The sequence below is a fragment of the Geotrypetes seraphini genome, chromosome 9, assembly GCF_902459505.1.
Source record: "Geotrypetes seraphini chromosome 9, aGeoSer1.1, whole genome shotgun sequence".
NCBI classification, from domain to species: domain Eukaryota; kingdom Metazoa; phylum Chordata; class Amphibia; order Gymnophiona; family Dermophiidae; genus Geotrypetes; species Geotrypetes seraphini.
Window position 1 is genome coordinate 156,427,199 of NC_047092.1, and position 20,064 is coordinate 156,447,262.

The following is a 20,064-nucleotide window of genomic DNA, read 5'->3' on the forward strand; positions in this document are numbered from 1 at the left end:
CCGAGAGAAACCAAGCTGTCAGGTGGAGGGAAGACAGGTTGGGATGTAGTAGAGACTGATTCTGCTGTGTAAGTAGAGTAGGAAACACAGGAAGAGGAATGGGCTCCCTGGAGCTGAGTTGAAGCAGAAGGGAGAACCAGTGTTGACGAGGCCACCGAGGGGCGATGAGGATCATGGTGGCATTGTCCTTGCGGAGTTTGGACAAGGTCCGCAACATCAAAGGAAGTGGAGGGAAGGCATAGAGGAACCGATCCCTCCAGTCGAGCAGGAATGCATCCGGGGCCAGACGGTGAGGAGAGAAGAGTCTGGAACAGAATTGGGGCAGCTGATGGTTGTGAGGTGCTGCAAAGAGGTCCACCTGCGGAGTGCCCCATCGAGCAAAGATGGAGAGTAGAGTCGGAGGGTCCAACGTCCACTCGTGAGGTTGAAGGATGCGGCTGAGATTGTCGGCCAGAGAGTTCTGTTCGCCCTGGATGTAGACCGCCCTGAGAAAGAGATTGCGGTCCGTGGCCCAGGTCCAGATGCGCAGAGCCTCCAGACAAAGGGGGCGAGATCCGGTGCCGCCTTGCTTGTTTATGTAGTACATGGCGACTTGATTGTCTGTGCATAGGAGGAGGACTTGAGGACAGAGAAGATGCTGGAAAGCCTTGAGGGCGTAGAAAATGGCTCTGAGTTCCAGGAAATTGATGTGATGACGACGCTCCTGTGGGGTCCAAAGTCCCTGGGTGCGTAGATCTCCCAGGTGAGCTCCCCACGCGTAGGGGGACGCATCTGTGGTGATGATCATAGAGTGGGGGGGCAGATGGAAAAGTAGACCCCTGGAAAGATTTGAGGAGTTCAACCACCATTGGAGAGATTGCTGAAGAGATGATGTCACAGAGATGGGATGAGAAAGAAGATCCGTAGTCTGTGACCACTGGTTGGCGAGCGTCCACTGAGGTGTACGAAGGTGGAGACGAGCCAGAGGGAGGACATGCACTGTCGAGGCCATGTGACCCAGGAGGACCATCATCTGTCGAGCAGGAATGGAGGGATGCAAGAGTACCTGACGGCAGAGATGGAGCAGGGTCTGCTTGCGATCGGAGGGGAGAAAAGCCCTCATTAGCGTGGTGTCCAGAACTGCTCCAATGAATTGAAGTCGCTGGGTGGGAAGCAGATGCGACTTGGGGTAGTTGATCTCGAACCCCAGGAGGTGGAGGAGAGAGATGGTGTGATGAGTAGCCTGTAGCACAAGTGGAGACGTAGGTGCTTTCACCAACCAATCGTCCAAATAGGGGAACACCTGGAGGTTGTGAGACCTGAGGAAGGCCGCTACCACTATGAGGCACTTGGTGAAGACCCTGGGTGAGGAGGCGAGGCCGAACGGTAGCACCTTGTACTGATAGTGGTGGTGCAGTACCTGGAATCGCAGGTAGCGGCGAGAATGTGGATTGATGGAGATGTGAGTGTAGGCCTCTTTGAGGTCCAGGGAACATAGCCAGTCGTGTTGAGAAAGAAGAGGATAGAGTGTGGCAAGGGAGAGCATTCTGAACTTCTCCTTGACCAGACACTTGTTGAGGTCCCTGAGATCGAGAATGGGACGGAGGTCTCCCGTCTTTTTGGGTACCAGGAAGTAGCGGGAGTAGAATCCCTGCCCCCTTTGATCTGGAGGTACTTCTTCGATGGCATTGAGAAGGAGGAGGGATTGAACCTCCCTCAGGAGGAGGGGGGTTTGAGATGAGTTTGAAGCAGACTCTACGGGAAGGTTGTCCGGAGGCAGAGTCTGGAAGTTGAGAGAGTAGCCGTGGCGGATGATGTTGAGGACCCACTGGTCCGACGTGATGACTTCCCAACGGCTTGAGAAAATGGTGAGACGACCCCCGATAGGCTGTGGAAGAGGTAGCGAGGGTGGATGACTGGCTATGCCCTGGAGAGAAGAGTCAAAAGGGCTGAGATTGTTTAGCAGGCTGAGGAGGCTTGGAGGGTTGGGTGGCCTGAGACCGAGCCTGGGCATGGTGCTGCTGTTGACGGGGTCGCCGAGATTGTTGGGGAGGCGGATTGAGTGGCCTGGCTGAGAACCTCCGCTGGTAGGATGATTGAGGCCGATAGGGTCGAGCAGGTGGAGCCTTCTTTTTCGGCTTGATTAGGGTGTCCCACCTAGTCTCATGGGCGGAGAGTTTCTGGGTGGTGGAATCCAGTGACTCTCCAAAAAGCTCATCCCCGAGACAGGGGGCGTTGGCCAGGCGGTCCTGGTGGTTGATGTCCAGGTCGGAGACTCTGAGCCAGGCCAAGCGACGCATGGCTACAGCCATGGCAGAGGCCCGAGAGGTGAGCTCGAAGGAGTCGTAGATCGAGCGGACCATATACTTGCGCATTTGGAGAAGGCCAGATATGTGCTGCTGGAATAGCGGGACCTTGCGCTCAGGAAGGTACTTCTGGAGGGCAGACAGCTGTTGGACCAAGTGTTTGAGATAAAAGGAAAAATGGAAGGAATAGTTGTTTGCCCTGTTGGCAAGCATGGCATTTTGGTAAAGCCTCTTGCCAAACTTGTCCATGGTCTTACCTTCTCTGCCAGGAGGGGTAGAGGCATAGACACTGGAGCCCTGAGTCTTTTTTAAGGTGGATTCCACCAGAAGGGACTCATGGGGCAATTGAGATTTGTCGAATCCTGGAATAGGGATGACACGGTAAAGGTTGTCCAGTTTACGGGGAGCTCCCGGTACCGTGAGGGGATTTTCCAAATTTTTGTAGAATGTCTCCCGTAAGATGTCATGTACGGGAAGTTTGAGGAACTCTTTAGGAGGTTGCTCAAAGTCTAAGGCTTCTAAAAAGGCTTGGGACTTTTTGGAGTCAGATTCAAGGGGAAGTGACAGAGCAGCAGACATTTCCCTCAGAAATTTAGAAAAAGAGGACTGCTCAGGTTTAGAGGAGGCATCAGGCGCCGATGGTTCCTCATCAGATGAGGAGGGATCCTCCTCGGTACCGAGAGGAGTCTCCTCCCATAAATCCGGATCCCTGACCTCTGGTGCGTGTCGGGACACCGGGGTGGAGGGTGCGGTGTGGTGAGTTTTGGACAAAGATTTACCAGAGCGCACCGAAACGGCACCAGGGGAGGACGATCGGCGTCGTTCTCGGTCCCGAGAAGAGTGCCGTACCGCCTGGTGCCGAGCAGGATCCACTGTGGTTCGAGAATGAACCACAGGATCATCAGGAAGTTGTTGTGCCGAAAGGATCGGCATCGAGGTGTTTACCGGTACCGAAGGAGTGGACACCGGGGGCTCGGTGCGGGGCTCGGGCCGGTCTGGTACCGGAAGGAGCGGTGCCAGGATAGAGGGTAGCAGTTGTTCAAGCTGTTTCTTCAACTGCTCCTGAAGCTGAGTTTGTAGGATGGCCGAGATACGGTCATCCAGGGGTGGCATCGGAACCGCTTTCTTTTTCTTCGGTTCCTTGGATGCCGCTCCACGCCCCGGCGATGAGGAGGCCGATGACGAGGCACTCACCGTTATCGGGGCGGAGCGTTTACGGGACCGGTGCGATGCCGGTATGGACGGTGTCGTCACCGTAGCTGGAGGGCGCTCGAGGGAAGAGGAAGGCTTCTTAGCCGGCTTACCTGGCGCCAGTGGCGCCGATGCGGGATCGGTCGGTGTCGAGCTGGACGGTGCCGATTTCTGCGGTACCGCCGCTGAGGGTGATGAATCCATCGCCGACTCGGAGCCGAAGAGCAGGGTTTGCTGGATTCTTCGGTTTTTAAGAGTACGTTTTTGTAAAGTGGCACAGCGGGTGCAGGAATCTGCCCGATGCTCCGGACCCAGGCACTGCAAACACCAATTGTGTGGGTCAGAAACGGAGATCGGGCGTGCACACCGCTGGCACTTCTTAAAACCGACCTGCGGGGGCATGAAGGGGAAGATAGCCTCCGCAAAATCGAAGTCCGAGGCCTGTATAATGGCAACAGGCCCCGCCGGGGCAAAAACGAAAGAAACAATAAAAATCAAAGTTTTTTTTTTTTTTTTTTTTTTGCAATTGAAAGAAAAAGGAAACCCGAAGGTAGAGGAAGAAAAAAAATATAACAAAAGCGCGAGCGGGAAGGCAAAAAGTGATTTCAACGGCCGTTGAAAAAATACACGCGTCTTCTTCGCTCCGCGGAAACGAAGAAACTGGGGACCACGCACTCCTCCGTCGGGCGGGAAGGCACTCGCGCACGCGCGGTGCGGCCAACTAGAAACTTCTAGTTAAAAGGTCCGTACCGAGGGCTCCGTCGGTGACGTCACCCATGTGTTAAGAATATGCTGCCTGCTTGTCCTGGGATAAAAAACAGACTCATAAACAAACGTAACAAAATGTTTTGGGAAAAGAGAACATTCAAGGAAAAAACATAAGGAGGGATGACTTGGCTACACTGCTTAAATTATGTTTATTTTAGAGACTAAAGGCATCTTTAAAAAGGAAAATTTTTAATTTATTTTTAAAGAGACTGAGTTCCTTTTCATCTCTTATGTATTGTGGTAGGGAGTTCCAAGTTTGGGGGGCCACTATTGAAAACATGTCGTGACGTCTGGTGCCTCCAACTTTTAAAGAAGGGACTGCCAATAATCCTTGCGCTAAAGATCGAAGAGTGCGTGATAAGTTATACGGGATAAGCATCCGATTTATAAATGATGGTTCACTCGTAGATAGAGTTTTAAATACCCCCCTCAGCCATCTCTTTTCCAAGCTGAAGTGCCCCGACCTGTTTAGTCCTTTCTCATACGAGAGGAGTTCCGTCCCCTTTATCATTTTGGTCACTCTTCTTTGAACCTTTTCTAATTCTGCTCTATATTTTTTTGAGATATGGCGACCAGAACTGTACGCAATACTTAAAAAAGCGAGGATGCACCATGGAGCGATACAGAAGTATTATAATATTCTCAGTCTTATTTACCATTCCTTTCCCTAATAATTCCTAGCATCCTGCTTGATTTTATTTATTTATTTATTTTTTTTTGCCACAGTCATGCACTGGGCAGAAGATTTCAGCATAATGTCTGCAGTGATGCCCAGATATTTTTCTTGGGTGCTGATTCCTAAGGTGAACTCTAGCATAAGGTAAATATGATTTGGATTATTCTTTCCGCATTTGCCCACATTAAATGTCATCTGCCATTTAGATGCCTAGTCTTCTAGTTTCTTTCAAGTTTCAAGTTTTATTAGGATTTTATATACCGCCTATCTAGGTTATCTAAGCGGTTTTATAGTCAGGTACTCAAACATCTTAAAGTCTTCCTGCAATGTTTCACAGTCCTCATGTGTTTTGACAACTCGGACTGGTATGTCTTGTCAGCAATAACATACACAAAACAGGAGTTCTATTTTGAGCCTGTGGAAATCCCTTCAGTGTTCTTGAACTATTATTGTGTTTACACAATACCTTTATCAAAAAAACTTAACCACAGGTTTGACTTGTAGGTGTATTTGCTAAGAAGATGTTAAAACACTGGGGGGCAGGGTGAGGCCAGCACCCCTAGGAAGCAACTACAAAGGGTAAAAGAGGTGATCTGGGTAGCAGAGGAACACCATAAGGGAAAAAAGTCACAAACAACCCCTCTCCCTCACTGCCAAGTGACACCCCCCCCCTGCAGCGGGAGAGATGCCCATTCTCCCCCACTGCCATACAACACCCCCCACCTCTGACACTCCCTCCTTACCTCCATGTAGATGCATGACCTGAGGGATGCGGATTCCCTCCACCCAGCTGGCCCATGTCTTCCAAAATGGTCCTTCCCCTCCCCGGTGCATCTTGGGATGCACCAGGGAGGGGCCTGAGGCTCTGATTGGCCCAATGACACGTAAAAACATGGAGGGAGATGATACAGGAACAAATATGGTACTATAGGAAGAGAGATTGTACAAATGAATGTCAATGGCTGAATCTAAGCATAAAGCAAAACCAGAGAACTTGCAATCACTATAGAATAAGCATAGTAGAAGCTATATTCACTAAATCCAACAGAAGAGTCAACAACCCAAGATATTCTGTAAAAAAATCAAATCATAGGCCCGAATCAGCCAGGTAGGACGAACAACTTCTCTCACCTGTAGCTGACATAACAGTCTGTAAGAAAGGCTGCTTTTATAGGTGAGTGCAGTTGAAAATATGTGCAAATTCATTCTTTGGTAATTTTGAAAATTGATTATTGTAACGCGTTGTTCAAAGGTATTGCTTTAAAAGAAATCCGTCGTTTACAGATCATACAAAATGCTTCTATAAAACTCATTAAAAAAGCAAAAAAATTTGATCCCGTTACTCCACTACTCAGGGAAGCACATTGGCTCCCTGTAGCCCATCGAATAACCTACAAATTAAACTTATTAGTCTTCTATGTAAATCTCCCTCTTTTATTTACAGAGTTTTGATCCCCTATACTCCACTTAGATTGCTTAGATCTATTGATCAACATCTTCTGACAGTTTCTTCTTTAAAAATTATAAATACACGGCGAAATTCAATCTTTTCCGTCACAGCACCTCAAACCTGGAATTTACTTCCAATCAATATTCGAGAAGAATTAGATTTGGTTAGATTTAAAAGTAAGCTCAAATGCTTTCTTTTTAAAGATGCATTTGACAGCTGAGTTAACCAGAACGTACGACCCGACTAAAGCTTTTTATAGATCTCATTATATTTACTACTCTTGCCTCTCTTCGTTTTTCCTTCCTAATGTTGTTTACCATATATGTTTTCTTTAACCTTCTCAAAATTGTATTTCTTCCCCTTCTCCTTTCCCTTTGTATCCCATGTTTGTCTTAAGTTTTTTAAATTAAATTGTCAGTCTCCCTCTATTAACTTATGTTTATTATTATACTATGTACATCGCTTAGAATGTTAAATAAGCAATTAATCAAATATTGAATAAACTTGGAAACTTGGCAAATGTCAGTGAAAAACACTAATCACACAAAACTGCAGAAAGTTTGCCCTTCCAAAAAAAAAAAAAAAGGGAAGCACCTGTAAACACTCCAAAATGGCTCTCGAAGCATTAGTCTCGCCGCTGGTAACTCCACATTTTCTCTAAGACACACAAAGCAAACAAGTGAGAATGAGACATGCACTTGCTTGGACTTGGAGCACTCAACTAAAATCACCCCTCCCTGAAAACATGCAAGGAGTTTGCTAAATATTGGGGGTGCTCAAGTACAGAGCTGGCTCCTATGACTGGAGCTCAATGATGGACCAATGCTCAGAACCCAATGCTGGTGTTAAAGGCATTACCACCAGCATTAGTGTGCCACCCAATGCTAAGGGGTCTCCAAAGTATGGCCCACGGGCCACATCCGGCCTGTAATATGATTTTAACCAGCTCACGGTCGAATTGTGTGGAAATGCGCCAATAGGACTAATTTTCCAATGAGAATCTGCAAAAAACAAACAAACCACCAAACAAACCCCACGTGGTGCTGATAGATTTCAAATGAATTAATTAAAATTGTGTTCAAAATATACTGATATTCCATATTATGTTAATATTAATATTATTCACAACTTTATTTAATACTGAATCGTAATTGTACACTTCACCATATTTCTTCATACATGTTCGGCCTCAATCGACAGTGTCAATTCACGGCGTTGTAGGTAGCTCTGGCGCTGTGACTAATCTTTAAATTTAATCTGGAAGTTCGACTTCGTTACTAGTCGTTTCGGTTAATTGTCCATAAGAATACATGCAGTGGTGCAGTGAAAATATGAAACTTTGCTGGTAGTGTTCATCGTCATTAATATATGATCATTTAATCTCACATACTCTGTTATTGACTGCTCAGTGTCTTCCTCACCATCTGTATTCTGTAATTCGCTGACCATCCAGCCCCTTTGATGTAACATGTTAAGATTATACTGTAACCTATTTGTAACCTGTAATCACTGACTACTCAGTGACTTCCTACCTGTTCTTAACCTTGTAATTCGCTGATTGTACAGCTCTCTTCACTGTAAACCGCCTAGAAGTCGCAAGATTATGGCGGTATAGAAAAAATAAAGTTATTATTATTATTATTAGTTTATAAAATTTTCTGCTTTCAATAAAACTCATATATCTAGAGTTATTTACCTTTTTCAGCCCGCTGAAAAGTGCTGAAGCAGCCAATGTGGCCCTCGTGGCGAAAAGTACAGATGAAGATTCTAAACTGTCATTTTGACAGCTGGGAAGGCTCCTTAGTCAGAACAGCTGTGTAAAGGTAATTTTTGATGTCATTGATTGGTATTCTGCTTGGAATTTGTGTATAACCAGTAAAGTTTGGTTTGTGTTTAAGTAAGTTCTGGTTTGGTTCTCTGAAGTTTTATGGATTAAAATCATTTTGGTAGTTTTGTGTTGAGGCTTAGGTTTTAATAAGAAGTTTCAAATATTGTAGGTAAGAAAACTGGACTAAAAGCCGCACACAGGAGATCTAATTACACATTGCAGAAGTAATTGATATTTCATCTTTTACAGAGGCTGCAAAAGGGGCATTCTTTCGTTTGTGGGGGCAGTTATGATTTCTGCAAGATTTCAGGTGTGAAATTGTTGTGATTACTGGTGTGTCAATTGAGGTGACTCCATCTATATGTTTATTTTGGGTGTTGGGATGGAGAGGAATTGTCAAAATCAATGGATTAACTTATAATGCCTTTGGTGCATGCAGCTAGATTCACTGTAGCTTATTTTTGGAAGACCAAAGCTTTGCCTTGTCCAGTGACAGAGGAAGATGGTCAAGGCATCTACCCTTGAGAAGATCTTCAGAAGAGCATCAGAAGAGCATCGAGATAAAAGGGGCATCAGAAGAGGGGGTGAGTTTCAAAGTGACTACCAGCGCCTAAAAAATCAGCACCGGAATCACACCTCCATAGGTACTTTAGATCAGTGGTTCCCAACCCTGTCTTGGAGGAACACCAGGCAGTCGGGTTTTCAGGATAGACCTAATGAATATGCATGAGAGAGATCAGCATATAATGGAGGTGCCAGGCATGCAAATCTGCTCCATGCATCGAGATAAAAATAAAAGGAAGGTAAGGGGGGGAGGGGAAAAACAAAGGAGGGGGGTGTCGCTTCTTAAAAGTGGTTCTCAGTTTTCTTGGATCTTCTTCATCAAACAGCATCTAGCAGACACTAGGCAGGAAGCTGAAAGAGTTGCAAATAGTGACGATCCTACTGAAGTCAAGCTGAAAACCGATATACTGTTTTCAAGTCCCAGTTACTGCCGAAATGAAAACAGTGGCAGAGTGAGTAATATGGGAAGGAAACACATTCATGAGGATGAATCATCCTATTAAGGGCTCCTTTTACTAAGCTGTGGTAACGTTTTTAGCACGCGCTGCAGATGAGCGCGCGCTGCCCCCTGCGCTACGTGGAAAAACTAATGCCAGCTCAATGGAGGCATTAGTGTCTAGTGTGTGTGGCATTGCAGCGAGCGCTAAGCACGTGCTAAAACCGGTAGCGCAGCTTAGTAAAAGGAGCCCTAAGTTTCTCATCCAACTCCTGAAAATTCAGCAGAGAGATGGCAAATACCTAACAAAATATAAGGATAAAATATAAAAAGTAGGTCCATCTTTTTAGGAGGGAGCTTATATTTTCTTTTTTATTTGTAAATGTAAAAAAAATATATATATATATATATACATATTGCTGAATGCAAATATGGAAATACAGCTTGCCTATATAGTAGTTTACTGATAAGGTGGACAAACCTCCAAAAAACAAAAGGAATTGACTCCAAAATATCCACAAAGAAGAAAATCCAGAGAAAACCACGTACTCACCTTTATAGGACCCCCAGGGACCCCTGAAGAAGACGAAACGCGGACCGTGTTGGGTCCTGTATCCCTAGCGGACTAGGTCCTTTAAGGCTCTTATGTGGATGATTTACTTTTATGTGGATGGAATTATTTTATGTGGATGATTTTAGTGTACCTTTGGAACTTTGATACTTTCAAATAAAGTCCATTTGGGGACAAACCTCCAAACCCCTTCTGTGCACTGCCCTGGACCAAAAAGTATGGCTGGATCTGGTCTTTTGTGAAACACATCAGGCAGCTGAGACTAATTTCTAATGTGAACATACTTTAAATACACTGTAGCATGGCTCTTTAATGCAAATAATGCAAAAAGCATGATTCATAATTACAACATAACAAAGAAAGGTGTCATATAATTAGGGCTTCTGATCCTAGCTGTTTAGCATTTGGAGATGTAGGGGTTTATTTCTAAGACAATTAGGTACTTTCCCAAGGACAGAAAAATAGGGATTTATCACATTACAAATCAAATTGTGGCTTTTTAGGTGAATTCCATTTAATGACACCCCCCCCCTTCTCCCATTCCCAGTCGCCTTCGCCCAGCCCTCTTCTCCTAGCCCCAGCATCAACCCCCTTTCTTTCAGCTCCAGCCCAAATACAAGATTTGCAGTAGAGTGCACACTAAGGGCTCCGTTTATGAAGCCGCGTTAGCAGTTTAATGCGTGTAATAGCGCATGCTAATTTGCCAGCCACGCTAGCTAGTTAGTAAAAAAAATAAAGAAACAAATATCATTTTCAGGGTGATAGGGTTTGCCGATCCGAAATGAAGCGACTGCTGAGGACCAGTCGCTTACTGTCTTTGCCGACTCTCCTGCCCTCTTCCGCCCTGAAATCTCAGTATCGAGGTTACAACCCCATATGAAACAACCATCAAAATAAAAAATAAAACTGTAAAATATCTTTACATATGGGTAAGAATTCCTTTTTTATATATTCTACAAAAAGCGCATCGTGAGCCCGTGGTTTTAACCCGCGGGTTTAAAGCATGCTCTGTTCCATAATCTGGCTGCACAAAAAATAATTCCTTTGATTTTTTTAGTTAGGAAGTAGGTACGCTGTTGATTAGAGCTGAATCTCCATACAGGAAAGAAGCGCTGGTACCCAACGGCTGTGTAAATAAAACAACGGACTCCTGTGAGAAAAATTTACATTTGAACTCTGTGAGGATAAAATTATTTGAAAGGACCAAATTCTTTGAGGAAAATTTTTTTTTTGAAATCTTATTCTAAAGTTATTTAGATATATATACCGTATTTTCACACATATAATGCGCATGCGTGTATAACATGCATACGCGTATAGCGCACGGGTCCAAAGCATGTCTGTAAAAAATTTTTTATATAGCACGTATACGCGTATACCGCGCATGCTGCTATAACCTATAACTGCTATAACTCCCGCTTACTCTTCTGGCCTGCGAACCGGCCTCCTCCCCCCCGCTCGCATCACCCCCCCTCCCCCGCGATCCTACAACCCCCCCAGCACAGCAAAACATCTCTTACCCGATTGGGCACTGGCACCAGCACCAATGCACAGAACGTGCCAGTGCCCGAAGAGCCTCCCTCGTTGTGCTGGGCTGGGCTAGGCTGGGCTGTGTGGTGCAGGGAGATCCTCCTTCTTCCCTGTGCCGGGCTGGACTGGGCTTTGAGCATTTGCGCATGCTCAAAGCCTTCTGATCTCGCTCTCTCCGAGATTCTCTCAGAATCTCGGAGAGAGCGAGATCAGAAGGCTTTGAGCATGCGCAAATGCTCAAAGCCCAGTCCAGCCCGGCACAGGGAAGAAGGAGGATCTCCCTGCACTGCACAGCCCAGCCCAGCACAACGAGGGAGGATCTTCAGGTAAGAGATGTTTTGCGGTGCTGAGGGGGTTGTAGGATCGCGGGGGAGGGGGGGTGACGCGAGCGGGGGGAAGGATGCCGGTTCGCAGAGGGGATGCCGGATCGGAATGAAAAAAAAAGTTGTAAAACGCGCTCACACCTATAACGCGCACGGTTATGCATGGTTTGTAAAAATCGTATATAACGCGCGCATTATATGCGTGAAAATATGGTACTTTTTGTTAGAGTTGTAACAATAAAACAACAAAAACTCTTATTCCTTGTATTTTTTATTTAAGGTAATTTTATATTTTATGTTAACTTTTCCCTCTTTTTGTTATAATTCTTACTTTATCTGGTTAGGTAACCTAAGATTAAAGGTTAAGAGAGTGGGAATTGGGAGTTCAAAGAGGGAGGGGTTACATTTTTGGCGTAGTCGGCAGGCGTAGTCCTCTTGAGCAGGCAGTAGCTTTTCAGCTAGCGCGCGCTAAAAAGGTGCGTGCAATAAAGCCGCTGACACTGCTTCGTAAAGGGAGCCCTAAAATGTGCTTATGATTTCACATGAAACTGTAAAAGAACTCTCAAAGCGCTAGATCTTCTGACCTCTGTGACATAATGCTATCCTCCGATCCTGTCCCCCACCCCAACCTGATTCACTAAACTGCTGCCGATCAAATCTCCTACCTGATCCGATCCACCCATGCAAATGAGGGGAAATAGCATGCAAAAGTAGGAAGCCATCGATTCACTAAGCAGAAAAAGAAACACTGATTGGGTTTGCCGATCCAAAATGAAGCGACTGCTGAGGACCTGCGCTTACTGTACTTGCCGACTCTCCTGCCCTCTTCCGCCCTGAAATCTCAGTATCGAGGTTACAACCCCATATGAAACAACCATCAAAATAAAAAATAAAACTGTAAAATATCTTTACATATGGGTAAGAATTCCTTTTTTATATATTCTACAAAAAGCGCATTGTGAGCCCGTGGTTTTAACCCGCGGGTTTAAAGCATGCTCTGTTCCATAATCTGGCTGCACAAAAAATAATTCAAATCAATCATTTTAAAACAGAGAAACATATAGAAACAGAGAAGATGACGGCAGAAAAGGACTACAGCCCATCAAGTCTGCCCACTCTGCTTACCCACCCCCTGTCTATGCCCTAATGACCCAATATCCTTATCTTGACCCTCGTAGGGATCCCACATGGGTATCCCATTTATTCTTAAAGTCTGGCACGCTGTCTGCCTCGATCACCTGCACTGGAAGCTTGTTCCAATGATCAACCACTCTCTCTGTGAAGAAATACTTTCTGGTGTCGCCATGAAATTTTCCGCCCCTGAGTTTGAACGGGTGCCCTCTTGTGGCCGAGGGTCCCTTGAGAAAGAAAATATCATCTTCCACTTCGACACGTCCCGTGAGGTACTTAAATGTTTCGATCATGTCTCCCCTCTCCCTACGTTCCTCGAGAGTGTAGAGCTGCAATTTGTTCAGTCTCTCTTCGTACGAGAAGAGAGACTGAACAAACGTCCACTCGTAGGCCAGCAAGTAAACTGCAGCCACCCCTCCCCCTTTCTTTTGAGCTCTCTTGTGCGAACAGCAAGCGCATGCGCAAACTGCATCAATAACCAACAAGGATACTCTGCGCATGCGTTTCGATCGCTCTACAGTGATCTGATCGGACAAACGGCGTACAGGGCATATGTCCGATCAGATCATTTGCATGCAAAATCTGTTGTGAATATGTCGCTCGGCAAAACTCAGCCAAGAATCGCCCCAAAATATCCAGATCAGTAAGTTTAGTTAATCTAGTCCTGAAAGTCATAGAGATAAAGAAGGGATTAAAATAACTGTTTGTCTATGATAAATCACCAGCTATTAGAGCCTTGTCAGCTGATAGGAATGTAGATACCATTCAACTTGCATGCAGGAAATAATCTTGTGTACATTTTTACCTATAATATCAAACTCCACTGGGATCTTCACTAAGCAGCAAGTCCCCGTGGCAGAGTCACATTAGGTAATGTTGGACAGAGAAATGTATTACTCTCGCGGCCCTGTGGGGCAGTGGCAGCAACTGAGTGGTGGAGAGCAGCCCCGCTCCGCCCGTTGACCCTCCACAAACCTCCCAGGTCCAGCGGCGTAGGCAGCACTATAAACACGCTGCTTCGCGCCCTTCTACTGCCGATTTCCTCTGCCGCGTCTCTGATGACATCATCGGAGACAGACGCGGGAGCGGAAATCGGCAGTAGAAGGCCGCAAAGCAGCGTGTTTAAAGTGCTGCCTATGTGGCTGGAGCCCGGAGGTTTGTCGGCAGTGGGAGGGTCAGGAGCAGGCCAGATCAGCAGAACAACGGCAGTAAAAGAAGGGGGAGGGGCCGAACGGAGCAGGCCAGATCGCGGTAAGAGAAGGGAAAAGGGGGTGGGGGAAAATGCTGCTACTGCTATACAGGGACTTGGAGGGGTAGGGAAATACCGCTGCTGCTTCTGCACAGGAAAGGGGGGGGGGAATAGGAGGGAAATGCTGTTGCTGCTGCATAGGGAAGTGAAATGGAAATGCTCCTGCACAGGGAAATGGGGAAAAATGACAGACAGACAGCGGGAGGGAGGGAGACAGAAAGAAAGAAAGACACAGGGTCAGGGAGAGGGACAGAAAGACAGACATAGAAAGGGGGCCAGGGAGAGAGAGAGAGTCAGCGGGAGGGAGACAGACAGACATATATTCTAGCACCCGTTAATGTAACGGGCTTAATGACTAGATAATAAAACCCTAAGCGGCGCATGCGCACTCCTACCTGCGTGTTCCGTATGTCCAGGGCAATGGCGCCTACAACTGCCCCACACTCGTGAAGGGAGAAGATGCAGAAACAAAGAAAGACTGACAGACAGCCAGGGAGAGAGACAGTAAGACAGGGGGCCAGGAAAGAGACAGAGACACACAGGGGGACAGAGACAGAAAGAAAGGGGGGCAGGGAGAGAGATAAAAAACATAAAGTAAGAAAGAAAGAAACGCCTCAGCGACCCATTGTGTTAAAAGTCTACACATCTATTCTAGCACCCGTTAATGTAACCGGCTTAAATACTAGTCTTCACCAGTGTTCCCGCTAAGCTGCGCTGGCCAGCGCTCGCGCACAAAATATTACATCGCAGCGCAAAGTTTCTCTTCACAGCGCACACACGCGTCGGTAAGGTAAGGGGACGCATTGGGGGGATTGCACTTCCCCACAATTGCCATGCTTCGGTTCCTCTTCTTCCTTCCTTCCCCCCCCCCCCCCCCGCGGGACCCTGCGGCACCATCAACTCTTACTCCCTCTAATGTCGGCCCTGCAGCTCCAGACTTCCTCGCACCTTCTCCCCTCCCCCTTTGGATCGCTATTATTTTAAATGTTATAGCCGCGGAGCTGTATCCATCAGTGCAGATGTCTAACCTCGGCCTGCCCCGGAACTCTTACTGCAACAGTGACTTCCTGTTCCTGCCTAGACGGGCGGCTGCTGCAGTAAGAGTTCCGGGGCAGGCCGAGGTTAGACATCTCCACTGATGGATACAGCTCCGCGGCTATAACATTTAAAATAATAGCGATCCAAAGGGGGAGGGGAGAAGGTGCGAGGAAGTCTGGAGCTGCAGGGCCGACATTAGAGGGAGTAAGAGTTGATGGTGCCGCAGGGTCCCGCGGGGGGGGGGGGGGGAGGAAGGAAGGAAGAAGAGGAACCGAAGCATGGCAATTGTGGGGAAGTGCAGAGCTGCAGGGAAGAGTGTTGCGGTACCCAGCTGGAGGGAGAAGGAAGATGAGGGAGGGAATTAAAGGAGATGCCAGGGCTTGGAGCGTAGGAGGAAGGTATGCCAGTCTAAGGGAAAAGGAAGGGGGAGATGTGAGAGCATGGAGGGGGAGCGAAAGATGGAAGAAAAGGAAAGGAGAGAGATGCCAGAGAATCAGGGAAGGGGAGATACCAGACTATGAGGAGAGGTGTGGGAGAGGGAAGGCGAGGAGAGAGATGCCAGACCAATGGGGTGAAAGGAGAGATGGAAGGGGGAGGCATACAGTTTCTGGAAGGGGCATAGAAGGAGAGAAGATGCCATATAGGGGAAGAGAGACGGCAGACAGTGGATGGAAGGAAGAGAGTTACAAGAAGATGAGGAAAGGAGAAACCACAGAAGACAAAGGTAGAAAAAAATTTCTATTTATTTATTGCTTTAGGAGACATGTGTCACTGTTTCTGTGAAGCATTGTATGCAGAGTCCAGCTGGTTCAATTTAACCTTTGTCTATGTATTTTTATTTTATCCCCCCTTTTACAAAACTGTGAAGCGTTTTTAGCACCAGCCTTGGTGGTAGCAGCTCTGATGCTCAGAATTTTATGAGCATCAGAGCTGTTACCTCCGTAGCTAAAATCCACACTACAGTTTTGTAAAAGAGGGAGGGGTTAGTTTGTGATTACATATTCCTTACTAGGCGAAGGTGTTTTCTGTGTTCTGTGTGTTCGAAAGACATGGTTTTCTGTTAGGATTGACGGTGTAGGATTGATCTGTGCTGGTCTGGCTTGTTTAGTTTTACAATGGGTGTATTGATGTACTGCTCACTGCAATATGTAAGATGCTGCCTTTTCCTAGGTACTCATGTGTGACGTGTGGTTTGTTACTAAAAATCATGTTTTTCTTACAGATGGGGGGGGGGTGCCAAAAAATGATGGGCCCCGGATGTTACATATGCTAGGTACGCCACTGTATGTAAAGATACCAGAAAGCTGGCGTAGCAAAAACTTCTAAGTTTTGAGTATTTAACCCTCCCACAATCTCACGGGCACTCGTTTCAAGTTTATTGAGATTTTGATTTAAACGCAATATCAAATATTTTCAATGCGTATAACAAAAATAAATTTGGGGAAATAAATAAAACCATTTGAACCAGTGTTCCCGCTAAGCTGCGCTGGCGTGCGCTGGCGCACAAAATATTACATCGCAGCGCACACGTTTCTCGTCACAGCGCACGATCGGAAGAGGCGTACGGCAGATGGCAGGGCGGCGAGAGGAGAATCGGGCGAGTTGGCTCATAACTTGCTGGCGCCCGATATTTTTGGCTCACGGTGAAAAAAGTTTGCTCACAACACCCGCCCGCTTAGAGGGAACACTGGTCTTCACATAATTTTTTTAAGTAATTGTTCTGAATTACTATATTTTTGTATGGGCATTTTTTTAAAAAAAGTGTGAATACCGTATATACTCGAATATAAGATGATTCAAATATAAGTCAAGGTACCCTTTTCCCCCAAAAAAGGTTGACTCGAATATAAGCCGGGGGTGGTGCCCTGCTCTGCCAGGATCTGCACCCAGCCCTCCTCACTCCCTGCCAGGCTCTCCATGAGTCCATTGAGAACAGGCAGCAGCCATTCATGTAGCGGCTCAGGGCCGGGCAGGAGCGTAAGGCAGCCATTCAGGGAGGGGCTCAGCGTGGGGTAGGCATGCAAAAAGCTCGCTCTTGATTGGAACACCCCTTGACTACCAGGGATTCAAAAAGGTATGTGGGGGTAGGCGGGAGGGAAGTTAAAAAAAATTGTCAGAATCGACCGGAACAGAAGATGGACGGGAGGGATCCCTCCTGTCCCGGCCCACCTGGTCAAACAGCAGGCCGGTGGAGGCCTGCAACAAGTCTGGAAGGGGGGCGGGTGGGCACTGACCCAAATATAGGGGGCCATTTTTATGGCCCAAAAATCTCATCTTAAATTTGAGTACATATGGTAATGATTATTGTAATGCCTTATTTCTTAATATTACACAAAAAGAAAAAAGGAGATTACAGACCATCCAAAATACTGCTATAAAAATAATATATAATGCAAAAAAATACGATCATGTCTCCCCACTACTTAAAGACGCTCACTGGTTACCTATAAGTCACAGAACTCTATTCAAAACAATGCTTCTCATCTTTAAGACTTTATTATACAATGAACCACAATTTATTTCAAAATCATTAATCCCTTACACAACCCAACGCCCATTACGATCATCGGAACAAAACCTGTTAACAGTACCGTCACTGAAAATCATAGGTACACGAAGAGCTGACATGTTTACAGTAATGGGGCCACAATGGTGGAATGCAATTCCCCAGTATATCAGAATGGAACAGGATATTACAACTTTTAAAAAATTGTTAAAAACTTATTTATTTAAAGACGCTTTTACTTCTGACTGACCTAAAAACGCTTTTTAATATAGGCTTGAAACTTATTGTTTTATCTTTTTTAAATTACTTACTTAAAGAGTCTTTTGAATTTCAAAGCGTTCACTTCCTTTAAAGACAGCTTAGCTTGTGTTCTGATAAAGTTAAACCTATCCTCTTGTTTTTTCCCTTTTTTCCGAACCCACAGTGTAACTTTATGCTACTCCTTACCCCTCATGTAGGTTTTATATAAAGTGTAATGTGTAATTTGTCAATATTTGTTATATTTTAGCCTCTTGAATACTTTTATTTTGTTAATGTACATCGCCTAGAAATTTTGTAATAGGCGATTCATCAAATATTCAATAAAACTTGAAACTTGAAAACTAATTGGATTTTACTACGCATTTTGGGAAAGATCTGTTGGGAGTTTTTGTGTGTGTGTGTTTACAGTTCACTTATATCCTCCCAATTTTTTTTATGGTCTTCTTTGGTATTAGATTGACAGTAATCTACATGCAATTAGTTTACTGCATAAGGAGTAGGTTGGTTTTATTTTCCCATTGTGTGCATCAGGCTCATAACACTATTTTGACAGGGGTCTATTAAATTAGCCCCCCAGTTCTGTAGAACTTCCTATGGAGAAGGTCCACCATATCTAATATACAATCTTAGAACTGTCAATCACCAAGTCTATACTTTGTTGATTCCACTCAATCTGTAACATCTTTAATCATTGTAAACCGCATAGAACTTCACGGTCCTGCGGTAAATAAAAAAATTGTTATTATTATTAATATCATACAGAAGGTTCTAGCTTCAGCTATGCCAGTTCAATCAGCATCTAGATCAGGGTTGCACAAGTATAGTCTTCAAGTTTTCAGGATATCCCTAATGTCAAGCTTTCAGGATATCCCTAATGAACATATATGATATTGATCAGCAGACATTCTGGCCCTGGTATATGCAAGATTTGTTTGTAGCCCTCATGTACTGAACTTGTGCACCCCTGATCTAGATAACCCACACAGGAAGGGGGAAGACCTATATGCAGGGCAGGATTAATTCGTCGAAGGCTACTAGGCATACAAGTACACTGGGCCCCCTGCCCCGCCCCACCCCACCATGCGCCCAGGCGGAAACAGGAAGCTGCGTCAGAGGGAAGCTTTGGGCAAGTAGTACCGCTTGCACAATTACAGTTCCCGTTGCCTTTCTTACCCACGTTGCTTGCTTGTCTTACTTTCAATCGATGAGGGGGGGACAATGTTGCCGATCGGGGTGGGGCCCATGTTGCCGAGCCGGGGGGGGGGCCCGCGTTGCCAATCGATGTTGGAGGGGCCCATCGCCATTTGGAAAAAACAATGTTGATACCCTCCTTCATCGGGCCCCCCTGACCATTTCGGGCCCTAGGCACATGTCTACTTGGCCTATTGGTTAATCCTGCCCTGCCTATATGACAGGAATAGCCCAATGGTTAGAGCAGTAGGCTGATATTTAGGGGATCCTGGTTCAAATCCCACTGTGGCTCCTTGTGACCTTGGATAAGTCACTTAGCCCTCCCATGCCTTAGATACAAGCTTAGATTGTAAGCTCTCCAGGGACAGGAAAACACCTCTTGTACCCAAATGTAGCCTGCCTAAGGAAAAAGGTGTGAGCTAAAATATATTTCTGAGATCGGTACAGGGATACTGCATATCTGACACGAACAAACTAAGGGCTCTTTTTACTAAGGTGCGCTAGCGTTTTTAGCATGCGCTGCATTGCCCCGCGCACTAACCCCACGCTACACGCCAAGAACTAATGCCAGCTCAATGCTGGCGTTATCGTCTAGCGCGCGCTAAAACCACTAGCGCAGCTTAGTAAAAGGAGCCCTAAATGGCACATCTGGAGACGCTGCCTCTCCTTTTTTCTTTCCACCTTCCAACAGCATGCTGATCACCGTGATAAAGAGAAAAAAGGCTGCAAGCATATTCCATACTGAGTCAGCACAATAGGCCCCTGAGCCCAGTATCCAGGGCAGCGCAAGGGGTTTAGATGCCTTAAGGAAACATTCAGCTTTTGCCCCCCCCCCTTCATTTAACTTTCAGGTCTCTTGTTCTCTCCTTCCCTCTTTCACAAGAATTTGATAATTAAACTGACAGAGGACATACATAATGAGGGACATTTGCAGAAGTCATTCATCAAAGTAAGCAGGCAATTTGGAAATCTCCCATGCTCCCTGCAGGTGGATGGCTTGTGTCAGGCTTTGACCACAGCTGCTCTTTTCTACCCCCTAGAAGCCGTTGCCCTAGGCAGCTATCTA

At 46.0% G+C, this 20,064-nt stretch overlaps 1 protein-coding gene across 5 annotated transcripts in view; it reads right to left on the reverse strand.

Moving 5' to 3' along the window:
- Window positions 1-20,064, reverse strand: part of LOC117366595 (glutathione hydrolase-like YwrD proenzyme) — a 120,314-nt gene that overhangs the window by 18,853 nt on the left and 81,397 nt on the right. For all 5 annotated transcript variants that reach the window (XM_033958132.1, XM_033958133.1, XM_033958134.1 and 2 more), the window contains one exon: window positions 5,664-5,845. In XM_033958132.1, the coding sequence (XP_033814023.1) occupies window positions 5,664-5,845 (182 nt within the window). The remainder of the gene's footprint in view (window positions 1-5,663; window positions 5,846-20,064) is intronic.